A 17581-nucleotide genomic window follows, 5' to 3' on the forward strand; every position below is an offset into this window, starting at 1 on the left:
GTGGGATTTAGGAAGGTTGCACCAATCAACGTATTTGATTTTCACTTATATCACTCACGGACACACATTGCATATATTTCATGTTAATATGTTATAGGGTTATTGTCTATCAACGTATTTGATTTTCACTTATATCACTCACTGACACACATTGTATAGGTTACATGTTAATATGTTATAGACTTATTGTCAATTAAGTAAATGCAAATAGTAATATTATATAGAAAATAAAATTATTTTATCATATAAAATATGTACATATCATTACTTACAGGCCCGTGCAAATTGCACGGACTTAAAACTAGTAATTAATTATTTCGGAAAATTCCAAGGCAATGAATCATAAATTTTTAAAACGGTTGCAATTGTTCAAAATCATTCCCCTGTTTCTTTTTCTTGTCTATATTAAGATGGAAAAAATTCACTGAAAAAAATTCCAATCTTTTGCATATGAGAAATCACAACATTCTACGCAAAATACTTCTAAGTTACACTTCTCTTATTTTTACAAAAAACGGAGGGCACCGTCTTATGTCAATAGGAAATTTGGATTCACCCAGGCACTAATAAAAGTCGAATTATTCTATTAGGAAAATGGAGTCGATTCGGTACGATTAACTATTGTCAATTTAATTCTGTTTTGTGCAATACAATTTCCTAACAGTTATTTGATTGAGTTGAGTATAGGATTTTCATTTTTGATGTAATATGAGTTGTACTCACCCCGTCTCAAATATTTAATGATTGAGACGGACGAATAGTTTTTATTCTAAAGAAATGATTTGTTGATTAATTGTGTTGGTTAATTGAAACGCAATAAAGTCAGAGGTTATTGCAATGTTGATATGGTGTTAGTAGTATTTTAGTTTTCGGTTGTTTTTTGACTCGGTTGCGTTGCCTTTAAAGTGCTATGGAGGATGATGAATATGAAGATTCAAGACAATTTCTATGTATGCTTGATGCTGCCGCCGAAAGGATTTTTGAGGCGTGTTCTGAGGTATACTCTACGCAATTTTCATTTTGGGTCTATATACGTATTTGTAAGGTTGCATGCAATTTTTCATTTTGGGTCGTCACGTAGAAACTGTCTATGTATGTGTAAGCAACATAGGGTAAGGTTGCATGCGTTCGACTCTCTTGCCCTGGAATTTACCTTATACCTCGACATAGAAGGGTAATGTTGTGTTATTGTTGTTGTTCTTCAGAGGTGATGCTATTTTTACTTTTATTTTATGTTCCCCAAGTTTTTTAGCATTTATATGTTTTTCTGGTATCGAAATTTAATGTCCTTTTTGCTTAAAATGTCGCCTTGGTTACGATTGAGATAATTTTTACTAGTCAAAGTAGAAAAAGAAGGGAAATTATAAGGAAATGACGAGGGGGCAATATGTGTCTGGTTGATAAAAATTTGATTTCGTATAGCCAGACGCCAGTTAAAGTAAACAATATAGGGTACACAATTACAAATGATTTTAAAACGCGTCAAAAGTTGTAAATTTTGCTACCCGAAATTGAAAATCCTAGTTGTCGAGTTGTTGATGTCTAATAAGGAGTACGTATATATGTGTATAGTTTGCTGGATATGGAGTAATGGCTGCTGAATCCAGTGCCATTGCTATTGCATGTGAGACTGAAGCATTTCGACAAGGAACAAGTAATCTACTACAAGATAGTGAATTACGGTTAGAGTTGAATCCCATGAATACCCTTCCTCCTACGCCGCCACAAGAAAGCAGTTCTCCTTGTAGACCGCTAAAAAGAAGAAAGCGCTCTTGGACTCCTGATCAGCCTGTTCTGGAGCAATCATTTCCTGTTACGAAAATTAACATAATCCCGACTCAGATAACCTGGGCCGGTATGCCTCTTGGAGGATTCAAAGCAAAAGAGACCTTTACATTTTCTAATAATTTCTGCCACGATCAAAGAAGAGGATCTAAAAACAATACCGTTGGTTGGGCTGGATCTTCAGTGAACAGCTTTTTGACAGGGGGTTTGTTGCCTCCAATCACTGCAAGTGTTGGTAAATCTGAAACAGAAGACGTGAAAAAGTGTGACGATTTTTCTAAGGAACTTCACGATGTAGTTCACAGAATTGAGTCATTACTTCCGTCACTTCAAAAATGGGTAAGTAGCGTTCAGAAGCCAGCTAATCATCAAAAGGGTGTTAAAGTGAGTACGATTTCAGAAGAGACGAGTGGGAGTTCACTCGGTTATTCCAGTGGAACAAGTACTCATCAAAGTGGTTATTCTTATCCGTCTTCTTTTAGTGGAAGTACTTACAGTAGCGTAAGTGCTGAAAATGAAAATGAAGACGAGGAAGTGGGGCAGTCATCAACGGAGAGCTGTACTGATTATGAAACAGCTTCCTATGACAGTCAAGATCAGTACTCGGATACAAGCGAGGACAGTTCAGAGCGGCCCCACAAATTGGAGGATCATCATCTTGAAACGCGTAAAAGGGTTGGGAGACTTAGTAAAATAGGAAAGAAGTTGGGGCTGATTTTTCACCACCATCACCACCACCACCATCATCATTACAGTGGCAGGGATGAAACTGGTTTGGGTCATGTCGGTTTTTTGAAACGAGTTGGGAAAATGTTTCATCGAAGAGGCAAAAGTGATGATGGTCAGAGACAAAAGCCTGAGAAGTCCCGGAAACCTGTGACCAAGTGCGTGACGAAGAAAAGGCAAGATGGGGGACATTTTCGAGCACTTATAGACGGGTTGATGCGGCATAAGAAGCATTCAAAGAAGACTGAGAAGGGCAAAGATGAGATAGGGAGGCTTGGAAGTGTTGGACACAAGGGCAAAAGAGGGACAAAGAAGGTCTCCTGGTGGCCGAAGATGGGGCGAAATAAGGCAAAGGTGGCCAACAAGGGAAAGGTGAAGCTTGGGAGAGCTATGACAAGGGCTAAAAGATCTCAGTTTGCTGCTGCTAAGATGATTTTGAAGTAGTGATGACTAGTGAGTCTATTCTCTCTAAATTTGACCGGTTTAAGGGAAACAAACATAAAGTACCTCTTACTCAACCCGAAATGTAACATGAAGATTATCCTTATTCACACGACGATATGTTAATTACTTAATGACACTGAAGAGAGTATTGGAAACGGGTGTATTGGCGAAGAGGCTCGCTAATATGTTTATGTTAGGACCTAATTGTTGATGATGATATGCCCATTTTAATTGTGTTTCTAAATGTGCCATTTCAGGAAAAATATCACCTCCTTAAGCAAGAATTAATCAATGATCAAAGTCAAAGAAGTGTTGATAATTGCTGCCCAAGAAATCGAGTTAGTGTAATGTGTCGCTAATGTAAGGGTAAGGGAATATGGTACTAAGCAATAGTCATAACAACAGTCCGCAAGACTGTTGCTGCTCAAGGTCATAGCAACAGTCCGCAAGACTGTTGCCCAAGATTCGTGTCACTTGAAGAAATAAGAGTCTTTGGTTTCAAATACCAACTTTTATTTGTGAAATTTACATTTCTGATATTTTGAAAATAATGAAAGTTTTTTTTTTAAGAAAAGAATATGCCATTGGAATATCCTAAAAGGCTTTTTCCAAAATAGTAAAACGACTTTCTCTTGCTTTATGAAAGCAAAACTTGTTTCTTTCCAAAATGGTCTTTCAAGGGTTGTCCTCTTTTGCTTGGTTCACATGTTATTTTAAAACAAACCTTCTTTGGGAGCCTTACAAACCTTCTTTTCATATTTCGCCTTTGAAAGGATTACCCATTTATGTGCAAACTTTAGATAGTCAAACCTTTTGTCACATGCTAAAATGTTTGACCTTTAAAACCCTAATTTTCAAAGCACTTGCATCATCTATAAAAGGAGAACACTTCTTCATTTAAGAGACAAGACTTTTCTGAGAGTTTCAAAGTGTTTTGCAAAATTGTTTTCTAAAAAACTCAAAGCATTTCTTTCATTTGCAAAATATTTCTAAGTCTTCAAGTGACAACAGTCTTCACTACCGTTGCCTAAAGTATCATATTCTCTTACATAGAATCGTTTGATCAATAAGTTGTCCTTATCAAATCTTTCAAAGAATCAGTTTTCTCAAAACTTAGTCTTGTAAACATTCTAGTTAGAGTGTCGAGTTCCTAGACGGAGTAGTCTTAGAACTCGTGTCGCAACCGGAGTAGGTTGTTGGTCCTTTTATTATAAGTGTCTTAAGTAGTCGGAGTAGATCACTTCACTTATTAATAAAAGAAGATTGGACGTAGGCCCTTAGAGCGTTAGCCGAACCAATTCAAAAACATCGTGTTGATCTCTCGTTACTTTTAATTCCGCTGCATTTATTCTACTCGCACCTCATTTGCGTTTCTTTAACAACGGTCCTGGACACTGTTGCTTTTGGTCTGTAGCCTTAACCTCTTGTGCTAAGACAAACAAGCAACAGTCAAAACAACCGTTGCTAGCTTTTGTGCCTCGACCTTTGCGCGGCGAGTTAGATGCTGGCGAACCGACTGGGCGGAATACGAACTAAATTCCTAGAATTGGGGCATAAAAGAACAGAAGGGAAAAGCCCAGCCAGCTCGCTCTTTGATGAGCCTGCCTCTTTAGTCTGAGATATGCCTCGTCGACTTAAACCAGGCAAGGGGAGTCTAGTCTAGCGGTCATGTTTGAATCTGAACTAGCTGGAGGTTAGCACATGACTCTACGCGGAAGGATTTAGCCCTCTCTCTACTTATCTTCTCTCTTTCAAGGACTGGACTGCCCAGTCGGTTCGCCAGCATCTAACTGGCCAACAAACCCCAACTGGGAGGGCCCATACCAGATCACCGGGATGGGGAGAGGAGACTATCTAATAAGAGGCGATCAATACAATTCTTCCCGGTGCAGGAGCCGGACTTTACTTGATTGACTTGCTCGGGGATGGGGCTTGACTAAACTCAGTCTCAGAAAGAGTCGTTAGAAAAGAGCGTGTAGTCATCCACCCACTCATCCATCAGTCGTCCAGCCAATCACCCATCCAATCAGTCGGGAGAAAGGCGGTCGAAAGTAGCGAGCATGAGGGGTTCTTGGCTGACTGACTGCATCGATCGCTGACTGAGCTTGGTTCCACCCATTCAAATCAAGAATCCAAGTACACCCGGCCACCCTGCTGTCGTCTCTCGGAAAGTGGCGTAAGGAGAGTGGGATTGGGCAGTGTGGGAACTCATCCTAGCCTCATAAACGACTAGCCTTCCAACCACGGCCCAAGGCCCAAGGGTAAACCCCCTCAAACAGGCTTACCCGGGTAATTTTTAAACAGAATGAAAGAAAGGCCTCATCCGGTAAAGGAGGGGCAAATCCAAAACCGCCATTTCTGTCCACCGCCCTTCTCACGAAGCAGTACGTGGACGGCTTGTCCTCGGGAATATCAGGAGCTTTTGGCAATTAAAACCTGACCTATTCCTAGGAATATGAAAAGGCAAAAGCGGAAGATATGTAGCCGGTTTGCCTTTGCTTAAATTTTTTTCTCGCAACTACTTCCTTTGCTGCGGTTACATGGCTTGGTTTAAAGTCCCCCGCTCGTAAAAAACACAACTTTTCCCAGAGGCTGTTTCCGTTGAGGAAAAGAAAATCTAGACTTGGCGTGAAACTTGCGCACTTTCTACGGATATTGCTGCCTTACATTTCAGCAATCTTCTCCAACAACGCGATACACTTCTAACTACTCGATTTATTTGATGTATCAACTTGTTAATCAACTTACTTTAAAACAATAAAGACTAAGTTGAAATTTTTTAAATAGTACCTAATTCACCCCCTCCCCTTCTTAGGTACTTAAATCCTAAACTCTTCAGTTTATACTACGTATTAGGAGTTCAGTGTTGGTGATTCCTGGTTTCTTTGTTGTTACACTGATTGTATTTATTTCTGAACTTACAGGGAGCACTTGCTTGCCTTGCCTGTTTTGTAGTTCTTGGTTCTTGCCTTCAAACACTGTAAACCCGAAAACCTGGCACGGTTCCTTTGTATATTTCAACATTGTTCGATGAATGTATCTCTGTGGACATGGCCCACCTGCAGGTTCGGTTCGATCTGCGGACATACAACGGTCTTTTTAAAAGCCACGCTCGGCGGCGTAAAGGTGCTTTCGACCGGATCGTTTTAGATCGGTCGGTTTCGTCTCGGTAAGGGTCTCGAAACGATTAGAGATGTTCGGAGTCGCCACCAAGCATTTGTGGGATGCCTGGAACCCGTTCGAATTCCACTTTATACCTCGGTCAAATCGAAGCACAAAGCAGCGTTTGACATAGGTACTAAAGATAAGGAAATCGTCCCTCTTTAGCATCCTATCTCTAGAATGACTCTCGTACACCCTGGATAAGGTCGTCCACTATCCAAAGTTTCTGAGTAAGAGGTGAAGGTACGTATTGGGAAGCCCTTTAATCAGACACCCAATCCCACCCGCGTTTAGCGGCCTCTACTGATCGATCTTGGTTGGTTGAATGCAAAAGTTGATAAAACGGTTTAGATGCATGAATGCGCATCCAATAATTTAAACCTAACATGTGAGAGCTTTCTAAGTCGGTTGATTTAATCCAAGTATCAAGTATAAGATGTCGAGTTGGATTAATGGTTGATTTGCATGCAAGACGGAAATTAAACATCCATTTACCGTATTAGGTTTAGGGTGCATAACATGATCCATTTGTCTTAGTAAGGCATTTTGCAAATATGGTTTGAACAGCCGTCTGATCCGTCCTATATCCGGGTTAATCGGAGTAGGGATCGTCCTAGACTAATCTTTGGAAGGGAATGTGCCCCTGCACTGCAGACGGCTATATGAGGCGCGAGCCAGCCGGCGGTGTAAGGGGCCTCTCTCTGGTTTTGAAAATGAGAAATGAAGAGCCTGTTTAGGCGCGGGTTAGCCCACGGTTTATGTGCCGTGTTCTGATCTTTTAGAAAATGTTATAAAACGTGTTGAAAATGGGTATTTGAACTCGGTTTGATTTGAAAGGGTCGTTTAGACCGCATTTGTTGATTTGAAGAACTAGACTCGAATAATCATCATTATTTGATAATATTTGGTGTCGGGTTCGATTTGACAAACTTGACATGAATAGTTTTGAAAAATGATTATGGACTAATTGTTTTAAGTCCATTTGAATGTAATTAGTCGATACTCGTCATCGTACCCGGGTTAAAATCCGGCATGATATGTAGAACCAAGGATGATTTTGTGTTGGTGACTAATATGTTTGTTTGAAAATGTAAAGAAATGAAATAAAAGGCTTTAAAATACCTTCTAAATGTCATTAACCAAATATTATCACCGAAACACGGATTTAACCGTCATGGTATGATGAACCAAGGGTGAAAAATGCTTTATGGTTAAAACATGTGAAATGAAACAAAAAGGTTTCGAAAATACTTGAAATGGTAAAAACCGATTACAAATATGAAAAATGGATTAAGGGAAATGACGAGAACAAACACGATTGATTCCTGGTCTGAATACCCCATTTAGGCGCGGGCCAGTTGGCGACCTAAGGGGCTTCTGCCTCAGACCAAAAAATCAGTCTTGGCTCATTTATTCCATGTTTTGGTTCATGTTATGCGTGTTTTAGCATGTTAGAGTCATGAAACAAATGAAAACATAATGAAAGAGGATTTTTACACCCTCATACTTACATGTTTGGTTATGGCGAGTGACCGACGTAAGTGTAACAACTCGTTTGATCGGAAAAAACTCGATTTAAAACCGTTTTGGTAAGTAAAAGAGTGTTTTAAAAGTTTAGTGATGGTGTAGTGGTCGAAGTGGTCGGTCAAGTGGTTTAATGCACGATGACGGTACCAAACAATGTGTAAGGCTCGTGTTTACAATCGGTAGGTCGTAAATATGCGTCGGATTGTGACTTTAGAAGTCGAGTCGAGAATTTTAAGGGAGAAAAGAGGGGGCGGACACTCGCGTAAGTCTAAAATGGGTGGCATTTGAGGGGTATTTATAGGAGAATGAGTGGTTGTGTGAGTTTTGAGCGACGTGGCCACCCGGGCTGCTCAAAGAGGCGCGAGCCACGTCGCGGGTCTTCGAGCTGTGTTGTCACTTTCACAACAAACGCAATCATGATTTTTTCTATCCTAGGTTTTGTAGTCACATGTTTGGTACTTGACCATTCATAAATCCGGGAAAACTTAAGGTAGAAGGTTTGAAATGTTTGGTTTTTTGTGTTTGACTCGGTTTGACTCGTTGTTGGAGTCGGGATTTTGAATTTTTGAGTCGGTTTTTGGTCCGGTGTCGGTTTTGACTCTAGTTAGTGTCATTGCGACCCCGTCGTCGTGCATTAAACACTCCAGCTATTTTTGAAATGTTTTATTTTCGAAATCGTTTTAAGTTTTCCGACGTAAAGTTGTACACAAACTGTCGATCAAACGCCGCGATTCCAAAACATGTTGTACTCCGATAATCATCGGGTGTTTGTTGGAGTCTCAGCAGATACTGGGTATCTACAAAGCCCCCACTTTGACTGAGGCTTGGATAAGGCAAAAGTCAAAGTAGAGCCCTCAGGTCAATCGAAGATTACAACCTGGAGACCCAAGCGACGTCGAGGCGGCTCGAAAGGATTCGGGCCAAGGACCTGTCGTCGGGAAGGGCGACGCCAAGGCGACTCGAGGGTACGAGCCAAGGACCTGGCGTCGGGAATAGTTTAGAGTCTGTCGACTGTCCGTGCGGGTCGTTTAAAGTCCGTTAGACTACGTACAAAGGCTCGCCAGCCATAGGAAGGAGTCATACCTGAGGCATCTTCGGATATGTCCTTGCTCGTTTGCGGATAAAGGCTCGCCAGCTGTGGTAAGGAAATGTACCCGAGGCATCTTCAGGATGTGTCCTTGAATGCTTGCGGACAAAGGCTCGCCAGCCATGATAAGGAAATGTACCCGAGGCATCTTCGAGATCTGTCCTTGAATGCTTACGGACAAAGGCTCGCCAACCAATGGTAAGGAAATGTACCCGAGGCATCTTCGGGATCTGTCCTCGAATGTTTGCGGACAAAGGCTCGCCAGCCAAAGGTAAGAAAATGTACCCGAGGCATCTTCGGGATCTGTCCTTGAATGTTTGCGGACAAAGGCTTGCCAGCCAATGGTAAGAAATATACCCGAGGCATCTTCGAGATCTGTCCTTGAAAGGTTTGCGGACAAAGGCTCGCCAGCCATGACAAGTAAATGTACCCGAGGCATTTTCGGGATCTGTCCTTGAATGGTTTGCGGACAAAGGCTCGCCAGCCATGACAAGGAAATGTACCCGAGGCATTTTCGGGATCTGTCCTTGAATGCTTACGGACAAAGGCTCGCCAGCCAAAGGCACGGTCGGTTAATGGACCATGGGAGTAGCCGCGTCGAATGGGCTTGTTTTGAAAGTAGCGAACTCGTGATGTCGCTGGAGAAATAGTGAGTATGGATTCTCACTATCACTGTTTTTGGGAATGAGTGGGTTCCGCGAGGAAGCCCCCTGCTGGTTTTTGAAAGGATAGTGAATTTGGCATCTTCACCATTCGTTGCTCTTCTTTGAACTTAAAGTGGCGGTTTTGATCGCTGTTTGTTTGAATTTTGAAGGAAAATAGCAAATTTGAGTTTGCTATTGCGTTTGAAGTGACGGTTTATATGCCGCCGTTGACATTTGAAAGAAATAGTGAATTTGGAATCTTCACTATTGATTGAAGTGACGGTTTATGTGCCGCCGTTGACATTTGAAAGAAATAGTGAATTTTGGAATCTTCACTATTGATTGAAGTGATTGTTTATGTGCCGCCGTCGACATTTGATGGAAATAGTGGAATTCAAATTCCAACTATTATTTTTGAAAATGACGGTTTTAATTGCCGTCGTCTAAAATTTGGAGAAATAGCGGTTTTTGAATTTTCGCCATTATTTTTGAAATTTTGAAGGAAAATGGTGAATTTTGATTTCACCATTATTTTTGAAATTGGCGGTTTTGATCGCCGTTTGCTTGAGAATTCTCGAAAATAGTGAATTTAAATTTTCACTATTCGATTGGAGGGACGGTTTATGTGCCGTCGTTTAAAGCTTCCGAAAATAGTGAATTTGAATTTTCACTATTTGTTTTTTGAGAAAAATGACGACCTTTAATATCGTCAAATGGAAATTCGAAGTTTGTTATGTGGAAATTGGGCTAAAGCCCAAATTTATTTGAAAAAGCAAGGACGCCTTTGATTGAGGCGCGAGCCACTGGCGAACCAAAGGGGCTTCCCTATTTTTCGTAAAAAAAGACGCGAGGTCGCAAGATATCATTCATAACCTCGTCTTCTTCAATTTCGACATAAACCTGCGAAAATCGCCATTGAAGGACCTTCTTGCTTGTTCGAGTTCTTGCCTTCATCAACAATGTCATCTCAAGGTAAGTATTTCCTCTTGAATCCATTCAAATTCGTTGATTTTTAGCTTGATTGAATTAGGGCGAATTTTGCCCTAAAAATCGAATTGGGCGTTTTTGATTGAGCCCATTTCGAGTGAAATTGATGCTTGCATTAGGTTAGAAACCTGTTTAGGAGTATAGGGGTGCTTTTAGTTTGCATTTTGGTCCCCGTTCCCGCTCTCTATGCTCGAAAAACGTGAGTTTATGTGCCTCTCTCTGGTTTTGAAAATGAGAAATGGAGAGCCTGTTTAGGCGCGGGTTAGCCCACGGTTTATGTGCCGTGTTCTGACCTTTTAGAAAACGTTATAAAACGTGTTGAAAATGGGTATTTGAACCCGGTTTGATTTGAAAGGGTCGTTTAGACCACATTTGTTGATTTGAAGAACTAGACTCGAATAATCATCATTATTTGATAATATTCGGTGTCGGGTTCGATTTAACAAACTTGACATGAATAGTTTTGAAAAATGATTATGGACTAATTGTTTTAAGTCCATTTGAATGTAATTAGTCGATACTCGTCATCGTACCCGGGTTAAAATCCGGCATGGTATGTAGAACCAAGGATGATTTTGTGTTGGTGACTAATATGTTTGTTTGAAAATGTAAAGAAATGAAATAAAAGGGTTTAAAATACCTTCTAAATGTCATTAACCAAATATTATCACCGAAACACGGATTTAACCGTCATGGTATGAGGAACCAAGGGTGAAAAATGCTTTATGGTTAAAATATGTGAAATGAAACAAAAAGATTTCGAAAATACTTGAAATGGTAAAAACCGATTACAAATATGAAAAATGGATTAAGGGAAATGACGAGAACAAACACGGTTGATTTCTGGTCTGAATACCCCATTTAGGCGCGGGCCAGTTGGCGACCTAAGGGGCTTCTGCCTCAGACCAAAAATTAGTTTTGGCTCGTTTATTCCATGTTTTGGTTCATGTTATGCATGTTTTAGCATGTTAGAGTCATGAAACAAATGAAAACATAATGAAAGAGGATTTTTACACCCTCATACTTACATATTTGGTTATGGCGAGTGACCGATGTAAGTGTAACAACTCGTTTGATCGGAAAAAACTCGGTTTAAAACCGTTTTGGTAAGTAAAAGAGTGTTTTAAAAGTTTAGTGATGGTGTAGTGGTCGAAGTGGTCGGTCAAGTGATTTAATGCACGATGACGGTACCAAACAATGTGTAAGGCTCGTGTTTACGATCGGTAGGTCGTAAATACGCGTCGGATTGTGACTTTAGAAGTCGAGTCGAGAATTTTAAGGGAGAAAAGAGGGGGCGGACACTCGCGTAAGTCTCAAATGGGTGGCATTTGAGGGGTATTTATAGGAGAATGAGTGGTTGTGTGAGTTTTGAGCGACGTGGCACACTGGTCTGCTCAAAGAGGCGTGAGCCACGTCGCGGGTCTTCGAGCTGTGTTGTCACTTTCACAACAAACGCAATCATGATTTGTTCTATCCTAGGTTTTGTAGTCACATGTTTGGTACTTGACCATTCATGAATCCGGGAAAACTTAAGGTAGAAGGTTTGAAATGTTTGGTTTTTTGTGTTTGACTCGGTTTAACTCGTTGTTGGAGTCAGGATTTTGAATTTTTGAGTCGGTTTTTGGTCCGGTGTCGGTTTTGACTCTAGTTAGTGTCATTGCGACCCCGTCGTCGTGCATTAAACACTCCAGGTATTTTTGAAATGTTTTGAAATGTTTTATTTTCGAAATCATTTTAAGTTTTCCGACGTAAAGTTGTACACAAACTGTCGATCAAACGCCGCGATTCCAAAACATGTTGTAGTCCGATAATCATCGGGTGTTTGTTGGAGTCTCAGCAGATACTGGGTATCTACAATCTCATTTTTGAATTTGGTAACATTTTGGATCTAAAATGTCTCTTTATACTTAAATGCGACCTATAAGGTATAAAATCCTACAAGTCTCCAAAATAGAATATATGGAAATAGAGTTAGTTTAAGTTAGTTGACCTAACAACTTCTAGGTTGTTAGGAATGTTGTTACAAGTTGGTTAAGGAAGTTAGTTATAAGTATAACCACCTAGCCTATATAAACTCCAACGTACTTTGTAATCAAATCAGATTTTCATAATACCGGAATTATATTTCTTCACACATTTGTGTTCTCTCTTTTCCTCTCTAATTCTTCATCTTCTTCGTTCTTTTCTTCATCACAATTCTCATCAATCAATCACATAACAACGGTAGATTAGGATTTCGTATGGTATCAGCTTCTAAATTCGATCCAATTCTCTAATTTCTTTCTATTCTTCGCTTTTGTATCATCTTGTTCTTCAATCTTTGTTAATATCAAAGATTATTTCTTCAATTTCTTCTATCATTTCATCAAAATTTCCCTGAAAAATGCCTGATTCATCTGAATTCAGTTACTATTATATGCTCGATGATCCTCTGTTTCTCTCTCCAACTGATCAGCCAAATCTGCAGTTGTCAGCCCAGTTGTTTGATGGATCAAACTTTATACAGTGGCAGCGTGATGTGATCCAGTCGTTTTTTTCCAAGAACAAGACGGGGTTCATTACTGGTGATGTTGTTGTTCCTCCCAAGACTGATAAGAAGTATAATTAGTGTGTTCGTGTGGATTTGCTTGTCTTGCGTTGGATTTTGAATTCCTTGGACAAGAATCTTCGTGAGAATCTCCAATATGCTACATCTTCTAATTAAGGCTCTTTGGTCAGTAATTGTCGAGAGGTATGGCCAACTCAATGCTCTTGAACTCTATGATTTGAAGAAAGATCTTAGCAATGTGAGTCAAGACAATTCTTCTTTGATTGATTATTACAGTAGGCTGAAATGTTTGTGGGAAACTGTGGATAATTTGGACCCAATTCCACAGTGTACTTGTGCTGTCATGTCTAAGTGTTCCTGTCAACTTCTTAAGCGTTTACTTGATAGACAGGCTCATTATAAGTTGATTCAATTGCTTATGGGGTTGAATGCTAGCTATGAACATGTTCAAATCACCCTTCTTTCTATGGAACCTTTACCTCCCATCAATAAGGCCTTAGGATTGTTACAAAAGATTGAAAAACAGAAACACATAAATGATTCCGCTAGGGATGTTCTTACTGCTTCTACTGCTTATGTCTCTAAGAGAAGGCATAATTTTCCGGTCCTGAATCTCACACTCAGATGAAAAGGCAGAAACCAGATGTCACTGAGGAAGGTTTTAAGCACTGTACACACTGTGGTAGGGATGGTCATGTTATTGAGGAATGTTATAAGTTGAAGACTTGTACTTTCTGCAATGTTAAGGGTCATATTCAAGATCATTGTTATAAGTATAAGGCACATCTTGCAAAGAAGGGTAAAGGCAAGATCTCTAGGAAAGCATCAAATGTTTATACCAGACCTTCTGCTAGTATTGTTGATGTTATGTTCACTGAAACTGTTCAAGACTCTCAATATGAGGTTGCTACAACCTTGCATGAGTTTCCTTCCTTCTCTGACCCCCAGTCTTCTCAGCCTGTGATACAAGACCCTCCTCAGACTCACTTGTCATCTGATGTGATTCAAGGGATCATTAATTCTGTTACTCAGAGTGTGTTGCAGGCTATTTCTGATTCTGCTATTCCTGCTTCACAAGTCAATCCGTCTTCTGGTTTTGTTCTTAAGTCATCTGTCAGTTTTGCAGGTCAGTTTTCCTCTTCTGATTTTTCTGTTCAATCTTATGGTCACACATCTGTATGGATTGTGGATACAGGTGCTTCTGACCACATGACTTCTGATTTAAGTCTTTTACAGCATGTTAGACCACTACAGAAACCTATTTTGGTTGGTTTACCTGATGGATCAGTTAAGTCTGTCTTAAAAATTGGACAAGTTTGGTTAACAGACCAGTTAATTTTACATAATATATTTTATATACCTGACTTTCAGCATGATTTATTATCTGTTGGAAAGTTAGTCTCATCTACTAATTTAGATGTTTCCTTTGGCAAATTTACTTGCTTATTCCAGGACCTTTCAAGTAGAAAGCTTATTGCTTCTACTAAAAAGCATGGAGATTTATACATCTTGGATAGTAGCAAGATCAAGGCAAATAAAGGAGTTGTTCCCACTTCAAATTTTAGTTTACTTTCTTTTAAGCATTGTAGTAGTTGTATATGTAATGCAGCACATACTGTAGATCCTTCTCTATTCCATTCTAGAGTTGGACACACCAGTTTTGATAAAAATGCATCATATGCCAAACTGTGTAAAGCTTAATAAACCTTTCTTTTGTGATATATGTGTAATGGCAAAGCATCACAAGCTGGCTTTTCCAAGAAGTTCTTCTCATTCTTCCCAATTGTTTGAATTAGTTCATTTAGATGTTTGGGGTCCCTATAAGGTGGCTTCTATCACTGGTGCAACTTCTTTTCTAACTGTTCTGGATGATCATTCTAGGAACACCTGGACCTTTTTAATACAAAACAAGGCACAAGTTCCTGGTCTGATCAAACAATTCATTGCTTATGTTGAAACTTAGTTTCACAAGCAAGTCAAGATTATAAGATCTGATAATGGTACTGAGTTTTTTCACCAGCAATGTTCCCAATTTTTTAAGGATAAGGGTATTATCCATCAGAGTAGCATTGTTGGCAGGCCCCAACAAAATGGCAGGGTTGAACGTAAGCACGGACACCTCTTAGACATTGCCAAGGCACTTAAAATTCAATCAAATGTTCCTCGGAAATTCTGGGGAGAATGTCTGTTGACTGCAACTTATCTTGTTAATAAAATGCCTACTCCTATACTTAATTGGAGGACTCCCTATGAAATACTGTATCAAAAACTCCCTACATTTGATGAGTTGGGGGTTTTTGGTTGCCAGTGTTATGCAACAATGCCCTTAACACATAAGGATAAGTTTGCCCCCAAGGCAAGAAAGTGCTTATTTATTGGTTATCCCTATGGACAGAAGGGATATAAGTTGTATGATCTGGAAAAGAGGGTCATATTTACTAATAGGGATGTTGTTTTCCAAGAGACTGTTTTTTCTTTTATATGCTCATCTGCCATTAGTCACAGATGTTCTTTCATTTGATTTACTCCTTTCTACTCATAATAAGACTCTTCATTTAAATCCAGATGCTCAGACTCCTATTGAGCCAGATTCTAATTCTACTAATGCAACAACAAAGGTACTACAACAGTCAGCCACTGAGTCTATTATTCAGTTGGCACCAACAGTACCAGAAACTGTTGTCTCTATTGATAATAATACTCCTGCAACTTCCCATGATACTCATGCCGGGAAGTCTGAAAGGTTAAGAAAACCATCAATTTTGTTAAGTGGATATCAAGTTAATTTACCTAAAACCAAAGCTTTACATGTTAAAGTCCTAAATGAACTTAATATGCTTTGATTACCAGTATTTAATGTCACTCTGCAATGTAGTTGCTCAGCTTGAGCCTAGGTCTTATAAGCAAGCCTTGTCTGATCCTAACTGGATATCAGCTATGGATGCTGAGATATAAGCCTTAGAAAAGAATCAAACATGGGAACATACCACCTTGCCTCCAAATAAGAAGGTCATAGGTAGTAAGTGGGTTTATAAGGTCAAACATAAGCCAGATGGCACAGTTGAAAGGTGTAAATATCTCATTTCTGCACCTCCCGCCAACCACCCGGTGATGATTGGGCCGCATGTTTGGTACGCGAAACGATTTGTGACAGTTCGTAAGTTTATCGTCAAGTGATCGCTCAAACATTTATGTCTACCTCTTAATTGTCATCTACGCGCCGATACGGTCGTTTTGGCAGTAATTAGAGTACATTTGGAGTCCGGGCCTAAAACCGTCTTCATTCTCTAACAGCTATTAAAATGCCGAGTCGGAATGTTCTGGAATGTTCCGGATATTTCTATTCCATATTTTATAAATCTTTTAGTCTTTGGTAAACAGTTTCCCGAAATATTCATACAAAATATTAAGCAAAACCAAATTATTCCGTTATTCCATAAACTAAACACGGAAATCTTTCATCCGCGGGAGGAAACCACTTGGGAATAGACGCAGCAGGTGTTGCGCCTCTTCCAAGAGACGCAGTGCCTGATGCGCCTCTTCCCAAGTCCTTTTCTGCGTATTTTTTCGTATCTTTTCATATCTTTTCGAGATTCACTTCCAAAGTCTCTCCGAAAACCCTACTTCCTCCACGTGATTAGTATAAATAGAGACCTTCGGTCTCACATATTTCTCAAGCGAGTGTCCGCCCTTCTCTTCTCCCTTTACATTCTAGACCACGTTCTTACTTTTTGGCGTCTACGTGCTTGAACTTTTGACCACGTAAGCTCGGATCCTTCTGAGTACCAGCCTCGTTGCATGACCGACCAATTTGACCAACTCCACAATAATCAACTTTAATCAATCTTATTCGTTTTCCTCTTACGAGGGCACTTTCGTTACATTCGAGTCGAGCATCACTAAACGTTAACTTAGTTCATCTCGTTTCGTCAAACATGTAAGTCTGAGGGTGTAAATCTCTCTTTTACTTATTGTTATTTATTTATTGCAATCACAATTGTAAGATTTATGTCGAAAATACAATTGAAACCGATTTATAAAACCATGCTTAAAACCCTTCTTCGAAGGGACGCAGTACCTGCTGCGCCTCTTCGTGAGGCTGCCGCAGTTCCTGCTTCCTTTCTTCTTCCTTCGTCTTTCGTTATTTCGTTCGTTCTTTTTCTTTTGCTTTCGTCTGTTCCTTGTTTTAATGTAACAATCTGAGCATAATAATTTGACATGTATATTATTAATCGTCATTAACATATAATTCATCTTTATAATTCCCGACTTAAATCCCAAGTAATTAATATTTGCGAGTTTTCGTCATTAAAGTCAAACCGGGTTGTAGAAATTCGATTCATTCGTATTGAGTTTCTGGAATTCGATCTTTGATATATTCTCACCTGTTTATTATCGTATTCATAATTAGTTCATCATTATTTCATTATATTTAACCTAATTAATTAGTTAGTTTGTTTAATCCATTAATTAATCTTTATAAATCATGTATAATTCATCCTAATTCCGTTTCATCCATGTTTATCGTTTTCATGACCATCAATCATATGTAAATAACATGTTAATCACTTTCATCTGAGTAAATAATCTAATCAATCATTAAAATCACCAACGAGCATTAACAATTCGCAATTTCGGCTTCACAGCCATAACTGAGCCAAGGAACAGACG

At 39.5% G+C, this 17581-nt stretch overlaps 1 protein-coding gene across 1 annotated transcript; it reads left to right on the forward strand.

Moving 5' to 3' along the window:
- Positions 1-910: 910 nt before the first annotated feature.
- Positions 911-2955, forward strand: LOC141645993 (uncharacterized). The gene is made up of 2 exons (XM_074454121.1): positions 911-997; positions 1573-2955. The coding sequence occupies exons 1-2, from the start codon at positions 911-913 to the stop codon at positions 2953-2955; spliced, it is 1470 nt and encodes a 489-aa protein (XP_074310222.1).
- Positions 2956-17581: the final 14626 nt, after the last annotated feature.

Source organism: Silene latifolia, chromosome 3 (assembly GCF_048544455.1).
Source record: "Silene latifolia isolate original U9 population chromosome 3, ASM4854445v1, whole genome shotgun sequence".
NCBI lineage: Eukaryota > Viridiplantae > Streptophyta > Magnoliopsida > Caryophyllales > Caryophyllaceae > Silene > Silene latifolia.